The 17,722-nt window shown below is 50.2% G+C and overlaps 6 protein-coding genes and 1 non-coding gene across 7 annotated transcripts; 6 read left to right on the forward strand and 1 right to left on the reverse strand.

The window, feature by feature from the left end:
• Positions 1-421: 421 nt before the first annotated feature.
• BO83DRAFT_403628 (uncharacterized protein) lies at positions 422-1,062 on the forward strand (the record flags this gene model as incomplete). Its single annotated transcript, XM_025533636.1, has 2 exons — positions 422-463; positions 574-1,062. The coding sequence occupies 2 exons, from the start codon at positions 422-424 to the stop codon at positions 1,060-1,062; spliced, it is 531 nt and encodes a 176-aa protein (XP_025382546.1).
• Positions 1,063-2,354: 1,292 nt separating this feature from the next.
• BO83DRAFT_t261 lies at positions 2,355-2,440 on the forward strand. Its single transcript has one exon. It is a non-coding gene; the product is annotated as a tRNA-Thr (tRNA).
• A 3,014-nt stretch (positions 2,441-5,454) lies between these two features.
• On the forward strand, positions 5,455-7,589 carry BO83DRAFT_183282 (peptide MFS transporter). The gene is made up of 3 exons (XM_025526490.1): positions 5,455-5,640; positions 5,790-6,124; positions 6,179-7,589. Exons 1-3 carry the CDS (start codon positions 5,609-5,611, stop codon positions 7,564-7,566), a joined length of 1,755 nt encoding a protein of 584 aa, XP_025382547.1. The 5' UTR covers positions 5,455-5,608; the 3' UTR covers positions 7,567-7,589.
• Positions 7,590-9,682: 2,093 nt separating this feature from the next.
• BO83DRAFT_403630 (uncharacterized protein) lies at positions 9,683-11,181 on the forward strand (the record flags this gene model as incomplete). The annotated part of the gene is made up of 6 exons (XM_025533637.1): positions 9,683-9,742; positions 9,908-9,973; positions 10,001-10,046; positions 10,299-10,469; positions 10,693-10,849; positions 11,088-11,181. The coding sequence occupies 6 exons, from the start codon at positions 9,683-9,685 to the stop codon at positions 11,179-11,181; spliced, it is 594 nt and encodes a 197-aa protein (XP_025382548.1).
• Positions 11,182-11,511: 330 nt separating this feature from the next.
• BO83DRAFT_325561 (syntaxin) lies at positions 11,512-12,424 on the forward strand (the record flags this gene model as incomplete). The annotated part of the gene is made up of 3 exons (XM_025528010.1): positions 11,512-11,976; positions 12,028-12,307; positions 12,363-12,424. The coding sequence occupies 3 exons, from the start codon at positions 11,512-11,514 to the stop codon at positions 12,422-12,424; spliced, it is 807 nt and encodes a 268-aa protein (XP_025382549.1).
• A 328-nt stretch (positions 12,425-12,752) lies between these two features.
• On the reverse strand, positions 12,753-13,743 carry BO83DRAFT_183422 (BolA family protein). The gene is made up of 3 exons (XM_025526491.1): positions 13,549-13,743; positions 13,369-13,475; positions 12,753-13,305 (listed from the first exon to the last, which is right to left on the reverse strand). Exons 1-3 carry the CDS (start codon positions 13,660-13,662, stop codon positions 13,128-13,130), a joined length of 399 nt encoding a protein of 132 aa, XP_025382550.1. The 5' UTR covers positions 13,663-13,743; the 3' UTR covers positions 12,753-13,127.
• A 210-nt stretch (positions 13,744-13,953) lies between these two features.
• Positions 13,954-16,570, forward strand: BO83DRAFT_383139 (acyl-CoA synthetase). Its single transcript, XM_025532399.1, has 5 exons — positions 13,954-14,640; positions 14,700-15,001; positions 15,055-15,977; positions 16,046-16,284; positions 16,420-16,570. Exons 1-5 carry the CDS (start codon positions 14,262-14,264, stop codon positions 16,458-16,460), a joined length of 1,884 nt encoding a protein of 627 aa, XP_025382551.1. The 5' UTR covers positions 13,954-14,261; the 3' UTR covers positions 16,461-16,570.
• The last annotated feature ends 1,152 nt before the right edge of the window (positions 16,571-17,722 follow it).

The following is a 17,722-nucleotide window of genomic DNA, read 5'->3' on the forward strand; positions in this document are numbered from 1 at the left end:
TTCTCCAACATTGTGTGCAGCTGCGGAGTCGGACGAGTCAAAGGTAAGTTCGGCAGCATTCTCTTTTTGATACCCATCTAAGTTATCCTTCCAGAATATTGCAACGTTACAGATCGATACCCCCAACACCTGTCAAATAAACGAAACAGAAGCCGGACCGTCTCCCCATGTGCAGAGTCTTCGAGCAGAGGGTCAGGATCACAACTCCCAAACTCCAAATGGCAAAGTAGAATGCACGCATATTCCTGGACGATCTGGCAATACTTTACCTTCTCCAATTCCCCCTGACCCTTACCTCGGTCTCCCAGTAGTTGGAGATAGCATGACTGGGATCATTCTTAGAATGGGGCAAGACCGTGCTGTGAAGAAAGCAAAGCAATATCAACCTGGGTACCTCCAAAACCGCGAGGATGTGGAATACATGAACCAAATAAACCAGCAAACACTGAATAATGAGATCCAAGTCTTCAAGCGCCTGGGCAGCCACAAAGGGATCATTTCTTATTTCCAGACATCCCAATACGGGATTGAACTAGCCCTTGCACAAGAAAATCTTTTGAAACTTATCTAGAGACGTATCCAGAACACGATAACTCCCTGAAAACGAGCTGGATCTGGTGTATTATCAACACCTTCGCACATGTCCACTCTTGCAAGGTATTTGTGGATGATATCGCTCTTCGCAATATCTTAGTGCTGGATGGACAGCTTAAGCTTTCTGACTTTGGACAATCTATTTTATTACCACTTGATATTGATTTGAATTCGGAAAATGAAAACGACTTAACTGTCCAGATTGAGATACTTCACCTTGGTTGGGTTCTCTACTCTATCGCATCCTGGCGCGTCCATAAATACTATTTTTTCAACCCCGAAAACGCTGACTTGTGTTGGCCCGAACCAGACTCATTCCCAAATGCAGATCATGTTCTCTTTGTGGCAATAATCAAGAAGTGCTGGCGGGGCGAATATACGAGTATGGATGATGTGAGAGATGAGGCTCACCAATTGCTCACTAGCGACAAAGATCATCCGGTGCGCGATCTTGGTAACGAATCTTGACTGGCTTGACTATGTCTCCTGAATGGAAGGGATCCATCAGTCTTTCGCAATCTCGCTTCGGGCCAAGAGCCTCTATTCTGGGAGACTCACGAATTACCGATCGTCCTTGGAGGGCCTTAGGCTAAACTGATCTGCGTGGACTCTGTGAAGTATTGCAATAAGCAGAACAACGGGTTGAAAGCAATCGCCGGGTTCCTCACCGTCCGCTTGCTCACGTCTTTGGGAAGATGGCAAGATATAGCAGCTCGTGTGGGAAAAGCATAGAACTGGTATCAACGATAGTTGTGCTTTGGCGCATCGGAGAAAACCTGCCTACACATCAAAGGCCGTTCATTTGCCGACTACATATCACGATTGTCTTGTCTGGAATCAGAACAGGATGGTACAGCTCGGTAGTATAATCATCCAGAGCAAACCTCGAAAGAACAGTGATACATTGCCTACGCTAACAAAGAAGAAGAAGTTGCACGCCGCGAGGTGTCCTTTTTTTGTTTTCCCAGATTACCTGGGACGCGTCTTAGGCAGGAATGGAAGAGAACGGTCGGTTCCATGCACTGAGAAGTTTTACTTGTTTGTTGGCTCGCAGGGCTATTGGCCAAAGCATTATACATGATCGCTGTCGGTAGTCAGGAAACTCTCGTCCCGACATTGATTTCATGGGCAGTCTGAGTAAATTTGGACATCCCAGGGGCAAATAAAGTTGAACTCTGCATGGGAGTTATTCCAAGCCAGATGCTGCAAGGTCTTGCTGGTGAATATTTCTGTATTACAGAGTCAGTGGGGGAGTCATTGCAATGGTGTCAATCATGTCTTTCGCAAATCAATATAGTAAATAGATTAGATGCTTCGTTGGCTTGCCTTTAATTTTTATTTCTTTTTTATTTTATTTTATTTTTTTTTTCTTGTCTGGTTGGGGACGAGCGCGGGGCGGATGAAAAGATGTAGTAACTGGTCCGTTTAGTTGGTGATAGCATCCTTCACACTATCATTCTAGTTATGGTTTCAAGAATACAGGAAACCCTGTTACACTTCTACTTAATTTTTTTTATAAAGTTAAGTTATCGTAGCTGATACTGCTAGAACACTTTTGCGCCTGCGAATGATGTTATCCTGATAGTGATTGCGTGACGTTGCGTGAAGTAGTTTCTCTCCTACTCCTACCACCAAGATATATATATATCTGGAGCACACTATCACATACTAACGTCAAACTTAGTTACTACTAGTATACGTACTATAACCAGGCTATGCAGGCTATAGATTAATGTTGAGAGGCGTTTTCCAACAAGTCAGCCCTTGTAGCTCAGTGGTAGAGCGCTTCACTCGTATTCCAAATACTGCCATGAAGAGGTCCGCGGTTCAATCCCGCGTGGGGGCACTTGTTTTTTCGTTTCTCATTTTTGTCGGGGGCGCGCACACACAAACCATACTAGTAGACACAGCCAATCAAGAAACAGTCAAATTCTTTCTCTAGTTCCATGGATTGATATGTTAGATACTATTCCTGAGTCATTCATGGAGTTTGTCCGAACGTTCCCGCTGCTCCCGGTGCCAGAGACACATTTTTATTCCTGCAACAATCCTTACCAGGTAGTGCCGTGGTTCCGACTCTCCTCCCTCTCTTCCCTACCCAGGGTCATGGTTTATCTATTCGTTCATTTACGGACGATATTCATGACGGTTTGGAGGCCATTTCTGAGTACGCGTCTCAAGTTGAGACTCAGCTGCTCGGTGATCGGCCTTAATAAGGTAGCTTCTGTCCGTAGCACACTAGCCAATATAGGTGAAAAGTGGAGTCAACTTAACCCTGCAGCTCACTGGTCAGAGCTTCAGTTATACGTACCCATTCTCTCGTCCCATTCATTATACCTGGGATATGGCTTCGGTTCGAGTCCGAGCCGGGGACATCCTGCTTCTCTCCGGCTAATAAGCCATGTGGCCTTTATTTGCTACTAGGATACTCCTTCCCTTTTGATCATATGCCTTTTCTTCTGCCTCTCTCTGCTCTTAATAGGTAGATGTAAGAAGTGTATAGCTGAATGCGCTGCGGCGCCCTGCTCAACCGTTGCAGCCTCAAGGTACACTCCACCTGCGACGGAATAACACCGAAATATCCCCGCTATATTTAGCGTTTGGACGCGTTTCCCTTCAGTGAGATGCTTCCAAGTATGCATGACTCTGTATTATAGTTCCTTAGTAAACGAAAAGACGGTGTTGACTCACAGTCTCGTGTTTCGCACCGATGTGTGGAGTTGTGGAGCAGGACAAGAATGATCGCCTACTTTAAGAGCAATAAAGCGTTGTTTGATGCCCAATAGGCTGCCGTACACAGCATCTCAGACACTCGATGATTGAAGAGCCTCGAATCCAGATGGCTTGGCTCCCGGCTGAGGTGTTGCGGCATCGGGGGTTGCTAGAGTGTAAATTTGAATGACTCCCAAGGTCAAGTGAGAGCTGAAGGACCTCTTGGACTGAAGATCCCCTCACACTTTACTATGAGTCAAAGGCATATTGAAGATCGCTATGGTCGCGTATTCCTCCTGCCATTTCTTCTCAAGCCAAGCCCGTGTAGGCGACCAGCCGCGTGCGGAGAATGATTGTCTTGGAGCCGAACTGCACTGCTGCAGGTGCTCTTCGTGTCGAGTCATTAGACCCAAGTCGGTGACGGATCTTGACATATACAGTATTAAGATCGCCTTTCGCTTCGCCAGCTTGAATGCAATGCATCCAATTGCCGGCTCCAACTTCGAGATTGATAAGCACGTCATCCAGACTAAGCTTAATTGTGACAACAGGTCGGACGGAGATCGGAGTCATTGGAGTCTAGTGCCTGGGTATTAGCCAGATAAGAAGACGCTGCAAGTGCAATCACAGCAGGTTCGGAGATATCGTTGGCTGTCCATCGGTCAATATGGACGGAAAAGGTCAAAGCCAGCGGATGACGAATCAGTGATTGTTGGGAGGGCGAAGTCGGACTTCGGAGGGGTTTAAAGATACTTAACCCGAACGGGTCGCGCTCCTTCCGCTGCTCTGCTGCCTGCTGCCTGCATTTTCTCCCTTTCACCATACACAAGTGATGTTGTTCACTTTCTCTTAACAGCAGAGAGTTGAAGTACTCTGGGAAGTGCATTAGAAATCCAACCCCAGAGATTGCCTGATGGCCACTTCTCCATACGATAGCCCGGATGATCAGTCCAGGCAACTCCGCCTCTGACCTATTCTGGGCGGCTTGAGCCGGTCGGCTATGAACTCCACCCCCAATTAGGAATGTCTCGAGAGTCTGTCTCTACTGTCGCGCCGTGAACACCAGCAGTCGCCTCCGAGGCCATTGCGACCATGCTCATAGCTACATCCTGGACTGCATGTCTCAATGGACGTCTAATGAACTAAATCCACCCCAGGTTACAGTCATGATTCCATCCTTTCCACCCGTCATGATCGAATAGCACAATTGCCTCAATTGCCTCACTTGCCACGTTCTTCCTCCACCGGACATCCGACAGGAATTGAGGGAGATAAGCACAGCTGTGGCCAAGACACGCTACATCCTACGTTATCAGGGAAGGACAATGGACTGATGGGTCTCAATCTACATGCGCTCCATACAGAATCATGCATCGAGTCAACCACGGCGCGGGGAAGCCCGACGTTGCAACCGTCTGCTGCTGATCGTCTGTTGCATGAGCGGGGGAAATTGCACACAATGAGCCGACCATGCGCGCGCCCCCTTTGCGCCCTGCGAGAACATCAACGGAGGAAGACTCGTACTCCGCCGGACTACGAATGAGACACGCCAGACTTATCTGCGAGTTAGCAGCTTAATGATTTATGTTACCTAACATGTTCCGCATCTGGTGGTCCTACCGACGGCACGAACGATTTAGTCCTGGTCCTGCTTGGCGTCAGACAAGACGGTGGAAATTCTGTTGCGGAGGCCATTCCGCATGCCAATTGATTTGGGAGGCTTGCATGGAGGCAAGGGATTTCGCTTATTGACGGATCTTTGAGGATTGAAGCACTCTTGTCGATCACCATGGACAAACGCGAACAGGGACGAGGAGACGCAGAAAATTGGGAAAAGAACATGGTGAGGGGAAGCCACGAGGGAGTGGAAACTCTGGAAGGAATTCGGCCTCTCACCGGCAAACTCCGACTTCTTGGCGTCCCAAGATGTCGCCGGGCTCTGCGGGCGATGGGCCAATCACCGCCATCCTTCGCCATCTCGGCTGATGCTTAACGCTGCTTGTCAATTATTGTCATATCGATTGTTGCTTCCGGGCTCTGGGTTGCGCCCGGACTCTTTCCTCGGTTATAATGATTCAGAGTCTCACTTGACCACAAACTGGGCCCTGTCCTGGTGGCCATTGGTCCCAGGGTCAGGAACGGTCCCGCTTCGGCTACCTCTCTATATCTCCCACCACCAGGAGATATAAGGTGTGCGCCGTTTCCCTCGCGAGTATCTCGTGTGCTCTCATCTTTCCAGAGGAAAATCTGCGCTCAACTCCTCCCACTCGCCCTTGGGATTTTCCTGCCTGGTCCCGCAAAGATGTCTGGAGATCATGAGGCTGAGATCACTCAGTAAGTGTCCACTACCTTATTTTGTGTTTGATTTTTTACCCTTCCTGTGGGCTTGTCCATCTCCCGTGTCGGTGACTCGTGAGTCACCATTCTGTCACAGCTCACTCGAATTTCGCTCGCCCTCATCCCCTTACTAATGAATATCCCAGGCCGCATCAACAGGGCCACGGCACCGAATCGATTGTGAACGAAAAGGCGGCATTCACAGAGGCTAGCGAAAAGGGCCTCGGTCCCACCCCCGACGGCGAAGAACCCAACGCTGAGGAAGTCGCTACTCTTCGCCATGTTGCGGAGCATCTGCCTATCTCCGCATGGCTTGTCGCCGTTGTCGAGCTGTGCGAGCGTTTCACCTACTACGGAATGTCTGGCATGTTCCAGAACTACGTTGATCGTCCTCTGGACGGAAGTGAGGGACGCGGTGCCCTAGGCATGGGTCATCAAGGAGCCACTGGTCTCACCACTTTCTTCCAGTTCTGGTGTTATGGTTCGTCTACTACTGCATAAATACGCGGGATCGCTGGCTGACATCTGCCCCAAGTTACCCCCATCCTCGGTGCCATCGTCGCTGATCAGTACCTCGGTAAATATAAGACCATCGTGGTTTTCTGTATCATCTACTTGGTCGGTCTGCTCATCTTGGTTTGCACGTCCATCCCGACCGCTCTTCACCATGGAGCCGGTGTTGGTGGCTTCATTGTGTCCATCCTGATCATCGGTCTGGGAACGGGTGGTATCAAGAGTAACGTTGCTCCTCTGATTGCCGACCAGTACAAGCGCAAGAAGATGGCCATGTCCACCACCAAGAAGGGTGAGCGGGTTGTCATTGACCCTTCCCTCACGATCCAGCGCATTTACATGATCTTCTACGGCTGTATCAACGTGGGATCGCTGTCTCTGTTGGCCACTCCTTACATGGAAAAGTACATTGGCTTCTGGTCTGGTTATCTGCTTTGTTTGTGCATGTTTGCCGTCGGTACCATGGTGCTCATCTTCGGCCGCAAGTACTACGTTGTTCGCCCTCCCCAGGGCTCCATCATCACCGACGCCTTCAAGGCTCTGTGGATCATGGTTGTCAACCGCAACATGGATGCCCCCAAGCCCAGCTGGCAGGCGGCCAACAACGGCACCAGGACCAACCTGCCCTGGGACGATCACTTCATTGACGAGCTCAAGCGTGCGTTGGTCGCTTGCCGTGTGTTCTGTTTCTACCCGATCTACTGGGTTGTTTACGGCCAGTTCTCCAGCAATTTTGTCACCCAAGCCGGTCAGATGGAAGGTCACGGAATCCCGAACGACTTGATGCAGAACTTTGATCCGATCTCCATCATCGTCTTCATCCCCGTCCTGGAGACCCTGATCTACCCCCTGCTGCGTCGCTTGCGCATTCGCTTCCGTCCGATCACCCGTATCTCCCTTGGTTTCGTTGTTGCTTCCTTGGCGATGATGTACGCGGCCATTGTGCAGCACCTCATTTACTCCGCTGGGCCTTGCTACGAGCACCCCGGATGTGCTGCTTCGGAGGTTGATGGGTCCACCACCGGCAACCACGTGCACATTGCCATCCAGACGCCTGCCTATGTGTTCATTGGTCTGTCCGAGATTTTCGCGTCGGTGTCTGGATTGGAGTATGCCTACACCAAGGCTCCTCCGTCCATGAAGTCCTTTGTGCAGTCCATGTACCTGCTCACCAACGCCTTTGGTTCCGCTCTGGCCGAGGCACTGACCCCTGCTGCCTATGACCCGGCCATCATGTGGATGTTTGTGGGTCTGGCTTGCGCCTCCTTCGTTGCCGGTATCATCTTCTGGCTGGTGTACCACCATCTGAACGACCAGGAAGACCAGCTCAATGCGCTCGACGCTGATGACCCGGATACTCCTGTCGCGCCCCCGGCCTATGAGGAGGAGAAGAAGGAGCAAGAGCACTGAAAAGCACTCACTCCGCTCGATACCCCCTCCTATTATTTCTAATGTACTATAATATTTTTGACCCGCAGTTCTCGTGTATACGCGCTGAACGTGATATATGCGAAGTCGCGCAGGCCCGCGTAAGAGCACCTGCAGAGCAGATGAGAATGAGAAAGGGCGGGTGTACATACGATGTACGGATTATGCATAGTTTTTTTATTTTTCCCCTCATTACCTTAGTTAGTATTATGATTAGCATAGCAATATATAATTTATGGCGTTGCCTGGCTGAATTTGTGTGCCTACACTGTAGTCATCGGCGGAGGGTCATCCGTCCGTCCGCCAGTAGAGCAGACCCTGCTGGCAGGCAGGTAGGGTGCCCACACCACAAAAGCCGACGACCCACGGCGTGCCCTGAAATTATTCTTCGAACACAACCCACACCAAATTAGACTTACTTTTTTTTACTTACTTCGGACAAGTGGAGTGGAGTGGACCTTGCTTATCTGCTCTACTTACTTAGCTCCTCGTATTCTCGTAGACCCAGTTGCCGTTGAATGAATAATGGGGGTTAGGTAAAGTAATTGCAAATTTTATCGGATGCCAGCCGAGAGAGAGAGACAGTACATAGAAATAGGTGAGTACTTCGCATAGCGAGTAAGTAAGTAAGTAAAGAAAGGATTTATTGTAAATATGACTTAAGTTAACTGTTTCTTGATGGTGATTGATTATTATATAGTAATGTATGTATGTAAGTAAGTATGTATGTATAGCCTAGAATAACTATAGTAAAAGTTAGGAAATGAAATAAAATTAAATAGAATGTGGTATGTTAAAACTGACTGGTATGTATTGTATAATGACTCAAATAAATAAACTCCACGGAATAGAACGGAAGAGGAAAAATGATGGAAAGACCGGCAAAGTCGGCGTTCTTCGGGTTCTTAGAGAATTTTGTGGCAGTTCAGTTCAGTTCAATCTGGGGGGGGGGGATGATTTTCGGATGTCTGGCCGGCTGGCGGGGGTGCATACTGCAAATTGTTCTGTGTGCTGGTAGGTAGAGTAGGTAGAGAGGTAGAGTAGCTATGGATGGACCCTTACTGCAGTTCCATGGATTCGGAACACTGGGTTCTGTGGATGGGGGAGGATTTGAAGAATTCTAGACCGTTAGTTGGCTTGGGTTTGGTTTGCTGGGTCTGTGGCTCTCGGGCTGGGTGGTTGTGGTTGTGGTAATGATTGCGCTTGTGGGTATGATGTTAATCGATCACTTTGTACTCCGTATAGTGTTCAATGATGGCTCTATGGAAATTGTCTGTATGTTGTGTAATTTGTTCTTCATTTCGGGTAGTATTGTAGGTCTGGTGGTTGTCGCAGTACTGGCTACTTTCAGGGTCATTGATTGGTGATGAAGGGTCAGTTGGCTTCATTCAAAACAGGATTGACTTTGTAGAGTTAGCAGGGAGACATTCGACTTTATGTCATCTAGACCCTTATTTTAATGTCACAGTATATGTCTGCTTGCTTAAGGTACTTTCATGTAGGTACCAAATGCTCATTGAATATATCTTCTAAATCCCTTGCTGCGACATACTAGATTTAAGGTTCATCGCATGAACCCACCTAGTGATTTCTTCCAAGTGATAAGCCTTCTGACCACGCGACACTATGCTAGGGATAGATTTGGAGTAACGTGAGAGTTCACTGCCTGGGAGCATGTGACCTCTTGAATGAGTGGAAAAACGGCTGCCTGAGGTTTATTGACTAGCCCCGACCGAGGGATTGAAATGAATGGGGCAGTGTCTGGTTCACCCACTTGAGGCTCAGCTCAAACTGAACTACTCTGATATGTGGCGGTGGGCACATTGCCATTTAGACACCGACATTTCCTTCCTAGAAGCATGATTCGAAGCATGGATGCATGCACCTGCACCGCGAATGGAGTCCGGTGTTGCTAAAATTACGCTCGCTTGTGGGTTAGAACAGGCACACGCTGGCCAAGCTAGATCGCGGCTGTGGAGCTGCTGTGGAAATTTCCATTGTGCTGCGCTGAGCTGAGACGAGCTCAGCTGCTTACGCCGTTGGTTACTGTGTTGAAGTGCTCAGCAACGGTATTGTGTGAAATTGCCATTGTCCGACAATGTTAGGATTAAACATGCATGATGGCATGAGAGTAAATGAGATGAAACTTGACGGCGTGGTTCTGCCGTTGCTGAAATTGTAGAGTGGGGAAACGGCGTCAGGGGAAATTGAGCTAACATATTTGTAGTCAAAAGCTTTATTACTTTTGATTCATGGCGAATTTTTATCGCTGGTTATTTCGTTGCCAGCGGTTGCCAGTGTATGGGGTAGATTGGGCGCGTAGTCATGGAAAGCTGGGTGGCAGGTGGGGAGACCGTTGAAGCTCAACCCTGCCAGGGCCCAGATCATGGTTTCCAGATCACATCCTATGGAGTAGGTACAGATCAGTGACGTGCAGGTTGCCGCTCTACGGCTCCAGGAACGTAATTAAGTAGCTCGTGCTGGATCCTCAAGGGTCAATGGTTGGACGTATTTGGGACGAAATCGAGTACGCACACAGTTGCGAGTTGTTGGATGAGCAGCACAAAGTGGATAGCTTTCTAAGACATAGTGAGATAGTTGCGATTAGTCCCTTTGTTCTGTCTTGGGATCTTCTTTCTTAAATCTTAGCTTCACAATCTAAACTTGGCAATAAAAAGCAAAGATTGTCGCAAGTAAGGGTGTGATTCTGTCAGGGCCATTCCTGATTTCCGGTGTAGAGAATCCGTCTGATGAAGAAAGTACTGGGTATAGCATCAAGTGTACTCCCGATGATCAGCAGCACTTGATCTACCTCGATCACTCATGGTATCATTTCGAGCCTTCAGCCCAGCATCGCAATTCCACTTTTTGGACCCGACCGAGTTGTTTCAGAGGGCATAGACGGTGAATGTTTTGATTATCATCATCGTGGGAAAAAGGGGACTCGAGGATCGCCGGCCGGTCTGTGCTCGAGCTAGACGCCCCCTACTAATAATATCGAGAAAAAGCCATCAATGCTAGGTTTCACCCCTGATTGACCAGAGCAGACAGAAGAGAGAAAACAGCTTCACTTTCCTCTTTCTTTCTTGATTCCCTTCTCACCCCCAGTCGTTCCTTACTTTCCCCCTCCCTTCTTCTGGAAGTTCAAGAAGAAGTTGTTTGAGTTGAGTGACATATTTGCCATCTGCGGGCCAGAGCCAGTCAACCGTCGAGGGCTTCCCTTTGGATTTGCAGCCGCCAGTGGCTCAGCCGCCTTGTCTCACCCGTCACTCTTTCGTCCTTCCCCCATTCTTTCTTTCTCACCTCATTCCCTCACTGCTGCTTTTTTTTCTGCCTGCCTGCCTGCTACCTCTTCGTTCCCTTTCTTATCCCCTCCTCCACCTTTTACCGTTTCACCCGTATTTGCAGTCCCCGACTCTATCTACCCACGAACACTCTTAATCCTCCCTTTCTGCGGTAGTCGCAATTCCATCGCCGTTCTCGTTTCCCGTACAACTCCGAAGCTACGTCCACCTGTCGGAAGTACTCGCTGCGACCAGTGACCCACGCTGCATCTCGACCTCAGTGTCTGAATTGACGGCTGTACGATCAATTTGACTTGAAAAGACCCTCAGGACTACAATAATTAAAATCACCATGAGTGTATGTCGAAACACCCAGAACGTCATCATCCTGACCCTTGCCGTTACCCCACCCCTTATTACCCACCACTCGCGCATCGTCAAACAGTCTGCTAACTTGTCCATTCAAAGTACGGTGGAAACCAGGGTGGCTACGGCCAGTACAACCCCTACGGCCAGCAAGATGCCAACCCCTACAGCGACGCCAATGCCATGGAGCAGGGCAACGGTAGCTATGGTAAGCGCACCAACGTTCAGCCTCTCTGTCTGACCCGACCATGGTCTAACCTGCGATCGCACATCAGAAATGGGCTCTTACAACCAGCCGGCCGACGCGACGACGCTGCTGAACAAGTGCAGAGAGATCAACGACGGTATTGCCGATCTCCGCGCCAAGCGCGAGGGCCAGCTTGCCGCCGCTCAGAACGCTTTGCTCGACTCGAGTACCGGAAAGGAGGACCAGGTCGCTCGCCAGACTCTGGACTACATCGAGGATGAAGTGAACAACGGATTCCGTTACCTCCGCGATCTTCTGAAGAAGGTCAAGCAGACCCCCGGCTCCGGAGACAGCCGTGTGCAGACCCAGATCGACGTCACTAGCCGGAATCTCCGTCGCGAGATCGAACAGTACCAGAGATGCCAGTCCGACTTCCAGAAGCGCCTGAGGGAGCAGGTTCGCAGACGTTATGAGATCGCCAACCCCGAAGCTTCCCCCGAGGAGATCGAGCAGGGTGTGGACAATGTCTTGTTGGGCCAGGAGCAGAGCTTCCAGGTATGTTCTTTCGAGCGGGTTCAGCAAATTCCTGCTAACTTTCCGACTTAGGTTACGGGTAGCCGGACTAGACAGGCCAACGACGCCAGGCAGGCCGCTTTGGAGCGATCGGCCGCCATTCGCAAGATCGAGCAGGATATGATGGAGCTTGGCCGCCTGTACCAGGAAGTGGCGGAGCTGGTCCACCAGCAGGAGCCTGCTGTGGAGCAGATCAACCAGGATGCAGACAATGTTGCGCAGAACGTTTCGAACGCGAACAACCAGATCACGGAAGCTATTGCCAGCGCTCGTCGGGCGAGAAAGTGGAAGTGGTATGCTCTGCTGGTCGTCAGTAAGTGTCCCGATGCGATACCCAACTTCATAGGCCAGGCTAACACTATCTCCAGTTCTCATCATCGCCATTGTCGTCGGTGTTGCCGTCGGTGTCACGGAAGCCAACAAGAAATAGAGCCCGTGATTCTTATATCACCTATGCTATGCTTGGCTTGATCTGATGACTCGACCTTGCGCTGATATAAATGCTTCGCCATGCCAATGCCCTTCATCTTCAGATACCCTCCGAGGTATTAACCTTGTCCTGCTTCTGTTCGCTTTCCGTTCAAGTTTACGCAAGGCTGTAACGACCTCTTTATCGTTTGTGTTCTCGTCCGATGCTCTACGTCTTGTCTACGCTTACGGTAAGCCGAGCCAGTCGAGGATCGTTCGCTTGCTGTGATTCTTCCCGTTGTTATACCACTTTGTCGTTTTGCCTTGTCTTGGTTGAAAAGCACCCACCTGCTGAATCGTCTCCTATGTCTGCTTGATCGCTCGTCGCTGTTTTGTCTGTATCCACTGATCGGTCGTGTATAGTTTCTGCGTCTTGGGGCGTATGCGGCCTGATGAATTACTGTCGCTGCACGTTGGCTAGGATGCGCTTGATGCTATCGCAGTGTATATATTAGAGTCTCTTCGTTGCCCCTACCTTTGGCGCTAGAACATGTAATAATCCGACTACCTTATAATAATATCCCTTGATGTATGTACGAACTGTATGCAGAACGCACTCGATTGACCGTATAATGCATTTATTCATGGGGTATCGCAGATCAAGTCAAATGAAAGAACATCATCAACCCTTGCTGTATCAAGTAGTATATGCTGTATGTTGTATATCAAGCCTTCGCCGCCTTCCTCTCCTCCTCCCGCTGTTCCTCCTCCGGCGTCTTTGTCCGCAACTGCAGCGCATGGATGCCACCCTCGCGACTCATCTCCTCCTTCAACAGGCCATAGACCATACGATGGCGCGCAGGCTGGGGCTTCGACTGGAATGAGGGCGATGTGATCGTCACACTAGACGCGAATATAAGTCAGATCAACACGTATATCAAGAGAAGATGGGACGTATTGACTCACTGGAAATGGGTCTCTTTCGAAGTCGATCCGCGCATGGCGTTATGGTGTGCGTGCAGATGCGAATCATTGCGGATGATGAGGGTGGAGGGGGTGAAAGCAGTTGTAAGCTTTTGAAACATTATTAGTTAGTATGAGAATGTATAATCTGATACTCGTATGTAGGTGGGTATTGGGACATACCTTCTCCCGGATGAGATCTTCGACGGGGGTTGCGGAGGTAGAAGCCATTCTGGTAGCAGTAAGGGAGAAGACGCGGCGGGGGAGGAAGCCGGAGAGGGAGGCGCGGGGGAGCATTGAGGGGGAAGCGGTAGTCCCGGTGGAAGATAAGGCGGGGGGAGGGGAGAGATATGATGCTGAGTAGTAAGTTATTGAGAGATACGGAGGGGGGGGGGGGGGGGGGATTCTTTGATGCTGAGCGATGAGAATCGGGAGACCGCAATTGGCCACGGAGTGGGCGGGTTACTGCTTTGGGAATGGTGCGGAGGTCGGGGGTTGTCCGTTGCTTCGTCACATTTAGATGCCTTTCAATACTATATCATCACCCTGGCAGGCGTGTTATTCTTTCTTCCGGAAAGACAAGCATCGGCCAATCTGACTGGTTCCATGCAAAGCTATCACCATCCTTCCTAACCTTAACATGCTGCTTCCAATGCATCTCCAACCACCGATAGCCGGAGCAAAGCAAGTGCCGTTGCCGAGACCGCAAAGCTCCGATGCGCTTCCTCCCCAAATGACATCAGTTCCGTCGCGCAATCCGCCTTTATCTTTTGCCTTGGGTATCGATTAATCCATTGATTGACGTGGGTTACCCTGCGCACCGAGGCAATTATAAACTCGAGATTTCTTGACGGCTGCTGGGTCATGTCATACGGTCCTTAAGCTTCTTCCCAGTCATGTCCGGACGCACCTTGATGCCGCTCCTCTCCCGGGGCTCGATTGCTTCTCCGTCTCGTCAACATTCGCTCCACACCCTTCTAGCGTGGAGATGTGGTGCCCCTGCGAGCCGTTCCCGATCTTTAGTGACACCTCTCGTTCGTCGATCGATCTCGACCTCCCTGCCGAATCTACCTCTCTTCCGCGCCCTCCAGGACCACGATCAATCAAACCTGGCGGTGGTTCATAGCGCGTCTGCTCGATCGTTCACATATGGGAATTTGGTTGCCGATGTACTGCAAGCTAAGGAACGGCTGCTTCAGTCTGCTGGAGGTGGAAAAGATGGGCTGTCTGGAGAGAGGGTCGCGTTTCTGGCTGAGAATAGCTACGACTACGTAGGTACTGTGACCATCTCATGTATGATGACAATGGGATACTCGCTGACAAACTGTAACTAGTGACGCTGCTCTCCATCCTCGCCAGCGATGCCATTGCCCTTCCACTGTCCCCCGCCTTCCCCGTCGGCGAATTGAAGTATATCATGGATAACTCGCAGGCCAAGGTGCTTCTTGCGACGGAGAAGTATGCAGCGAAGGCCCAAGAACTCGTCAAGGCGGGACTGGATCGGGAGCCTGTCCTAGACATCAAGGAGAAGATCAAAGTGGGCGCAAACAACACGGGCTCAGTGTCATTGGAGGATATCGGAGTGGAATCGCGCGGTGGAATGATGCTCTACACATCCGGCACCACCAACAGACCCGTAATGACCCTCTCATCCCTCCCCAAATCTATACAGAACTAACAACCCCCCAGAAAGGCGTCCTCATTCCCCAATCCGCCCTAACAGCTCAAGCGACCTCCCTCCTTCAAGCCTGGAACTACACCCCGCAAGACCGCCTCCTCCACCTCCTCCCCCTACACCACATCCACGGCACCGTCAACGCCATCGTGACGCCCATCCTGGCCGGCTCCTCCATCGAATTCATGTTCCCCTTCAACACCGACGCCGTGTGGACGCGCCTCGCCGCCCCATTCCTCCCCCAAACCTCCCCATCCACATCACGCAGCAAAATCACCTTCCTCACAGCCGTGCCCACAATCTACAACCGCCTCCTAACCTCGTTCCCCAACCTCCCCACACCCACCCAAGAAGCCGCCCGCAAGGCCATCTCCCCCGAGAACCTCCGCCTCAACATCTCCGGCTCCGCGGCCCTCCCCACTCCGACAAAAAAGGCCTGGTCGGACCTCAGCAACGGCAACGTCCTCCTCGAACGCTACGGCATGACCGAAGTCGGTATGGCCATCAGCTGCGGGCTCGACTTCACCGACCGCGTCGACGGCAGCGTCGGCTGGCCCCTACCCTCGGTAGAAGCCCGTCTCGTGGACACCGAAACAAATGAAGTCATCAACCCGGGCGAAGAGCTCGACACCACCACGGGCCGTGAACGCGAAGGCGAGATCCAACTCCGCGGCCCCACCATCTTCAAAGAATACTGGGCAAACGACAAAGCCACGCAAGAATCCTTCGTCCCAGATGAAACAGACCCCAAAAGACCGTGGTTCAAAACCGGCGACGTCGCCGTCCGCAGACCCGTCCCCACCGCCGGCCACGGCACAAGCGGCGAATGGGCCCAAGGCCCAATGTACTTTATCCAGGGTCGTCGAAGCGTCGATATCATCAAGACAGGCGGAGAGAAGGTGAGTGCGTTGGAAGTCGAGAGGGAGTTGCTTTCACTGTGAGTGCCCCTTTTCCATCTACAACATTAACCACCACCCATCCATGAAATACTAATTGTTGATGGAGTCCCCAAATCGCCGAAGCTGCCGTCGTAGGCCTTCCCTCGGAACAATGGGGCCAAAAGGTCGCCGCGATCGTGGTCCTCAGACCCGAGTATAGAACGAGCGGGGGTGGGAAGAATGGGGATAAGCCCTGGGGCGCGATGGATATGCGCAGGGCGTTGAAGGATCGCTTAGCCGGGTATAAGATGCCGCAGGAGATGAAGGTCCTGGAGGGGGTGATTCCGAGGAATGCGATGGGGAAGGGTGAGTTTATTCCGTTTACTTTCTTTTTACTCCCTTTTTTTTCTTTGTGTTGGTTGATTGAAAGGGGTGGGGGGAGGTTGGAACATAGTTATTTGGTTTTATATGATGGTTATACTGACTATGTGTGGGATTTAGTTAATAAGAAGATGCTGGTTAAGGAGGTTTTTGGAATTTAGATGTGGTATGTGTGATATGGGATAGATAGTACGGAGTACATATGGAAGAAGGACAGTGTGTAATCAAAGGGTGAATATAGATGGATGAGATTGAATTGATTAAGTATTGGTTGGATTGTATGTATGATCTGAAGCCATTTTCTCTGCTCATTGAGAGTGTATACGTAGACGCCGCGTATACTTAGTTAGCAGCAGGGATGCATGCTGAGTCCAGTCCAGTCCTTGATCTGATTGGTATTACCAAAGGGATAACTCTAGATCTTACTTGACAATTGACTTAAGATGTAGCAGTTGTAGAAAAACATGAGGGAATTAGATGATCGTCGAGCAAAGCTGGCACCAATTATCCCATATTTATGTTGATGTTTTGAGTCAATCCCCTGTAACTTTGAGGCCTCCTCTCGATAAGTGAAGTAAGTCCATGTGGAAATAATCGGTGAGCATATACTATACAGAGCCGTACTGGCAACATTCTCAGCCTAACATAGCATCTTGGTCCGAGTATCAACCCAAGTAGGGTAAGTTCCTGCGAGACTTTTTTTGCTAATCTTCTGTAACTCATGGCAAACATCTTCATCACCAGTTTGTCTGAATTCTCCACCGCTACTTACTGTTTACCAACCCCTAGTTGGTCTATAGCCACTCGGAAATCCCGACCACATCAACGGTGGCGGAATGGGCCGCCTGTTGGCGTGATTGCTGCCGTTATCCTGCATGAGACAATCTTCCATTTTCAGGGATTGTCTGTTATGGTGAACCATGATTTGATTGATTTGGGCCGTTGAGAGAAGAATTCTATAACTTAGTATGCATTTGATTAGAAAGTACTGTCTACCATATGGAGTACTGCAAGGCATCGCTTCTTACTAATATCTCAACGGGCCTATTTGCATATCGGAGAATATGGCATACGTGTGCGTGTCATAGCATAGCCTCATGCATGTGGCTTATGTCACTAGTGCTAGTCCTGCTCGTAAATCATGCAGTCCTGAAGCAAACCTGCGTCGGATGTCCTGGACAATATTCGGAGAATATGCGGTGGCGGCTACAGCGGATGTCCGCTACAATCAGGTCGGACGCAGGCCGAAACCCTAGAGTGATTGCAAATCTGATATTGGAGCGGTTTATAACACAGTTCCTGCATTCATAGGGTCAGTTAGCTGCTTAACCGTAATCTGTTGAGAGCAGCCGGAAGACGGATGACACGCTGGATATAACATTGCCAGTCCAGATCCAATGACACTGGTGCACAACTAGGCTGA

Source organism: Aspergillus eucalypticola (genome assembly GCF_003184535.1).
Source record: "Aspergillus eucalypticola CBS 122712 chromosome Unknown BO83scaffold_42, whole genome shotgun sequence".
NCBI classification, from domain to species: Eukaryota; Fungi; Ascomycota; class Eurotiomycetes; order Eurotiales; family Aspergillaceae; genus Aspergillus; species Aspergillus eucalypticola.

Coding starts and splice junctions, on each gene's coding strand:
- BO83DRAFT_183282 (XM_025526490.1), top strand. CDS start 5,609: ATGTCTGGAGATCATGAGGCTGAGATCACTCA. Junction 5,641..5,789: donor CATGAGGCTGAGATCACTCA/GTAAGTGTCCAC, acceptor TGAATATCCCAG/GCCGCATCAACAGGGCCACG. Junction 6,125..6,178: donor CTTCCAGTTCTGGTGTTATG/GTTCGTCTACTA, acceptor ATCTGCCCCAAG/TTACCCCCATCCTCGGTGCC.
- BO83DRAFT_183422 (XM_025526491.1), bottom strand. CDS start 13,662: ATGCTCCCCCGCGCCTCCCTCTCCGGCTTCCTCCCCCGCCGCGTCTTC. Junction 13,476..13,548: donor AAGATCTCATCCGGGAGAAG/GTATGTCCCAAT, acceptor ATGTTTCAAAAG/CTTACAACTGCTTTCACCCC. Junction 13,306..13,368: donor TCGAAAGAGACCCATTTCCA/GTGAGTCAATAC, acceptor ATTCGCGTCTAG/TGTGACGATCACATCGCCCT.
- BO83DRAFT_383139 (XM_025532399.1), top strand. CDS start 14,262: ATGTCCGGACGCACCTTGATGCCGCTCCTCTCCCGGGGCTCGATTGCT. Junction 14,641..14,699: donor GAATAGCTACGACTACGTAG/GTACTGTGACCA, acceptor AACTGTAACTAG/TGACGCTGCTCTCCATCCTC. Junction 15,002..15,054: donor CCGGCACCACCAACAGACCC/GTAATGACCCTC, acceptor ACAACCCCCCAG/AAAGGCGTCCTCATTCCCCA.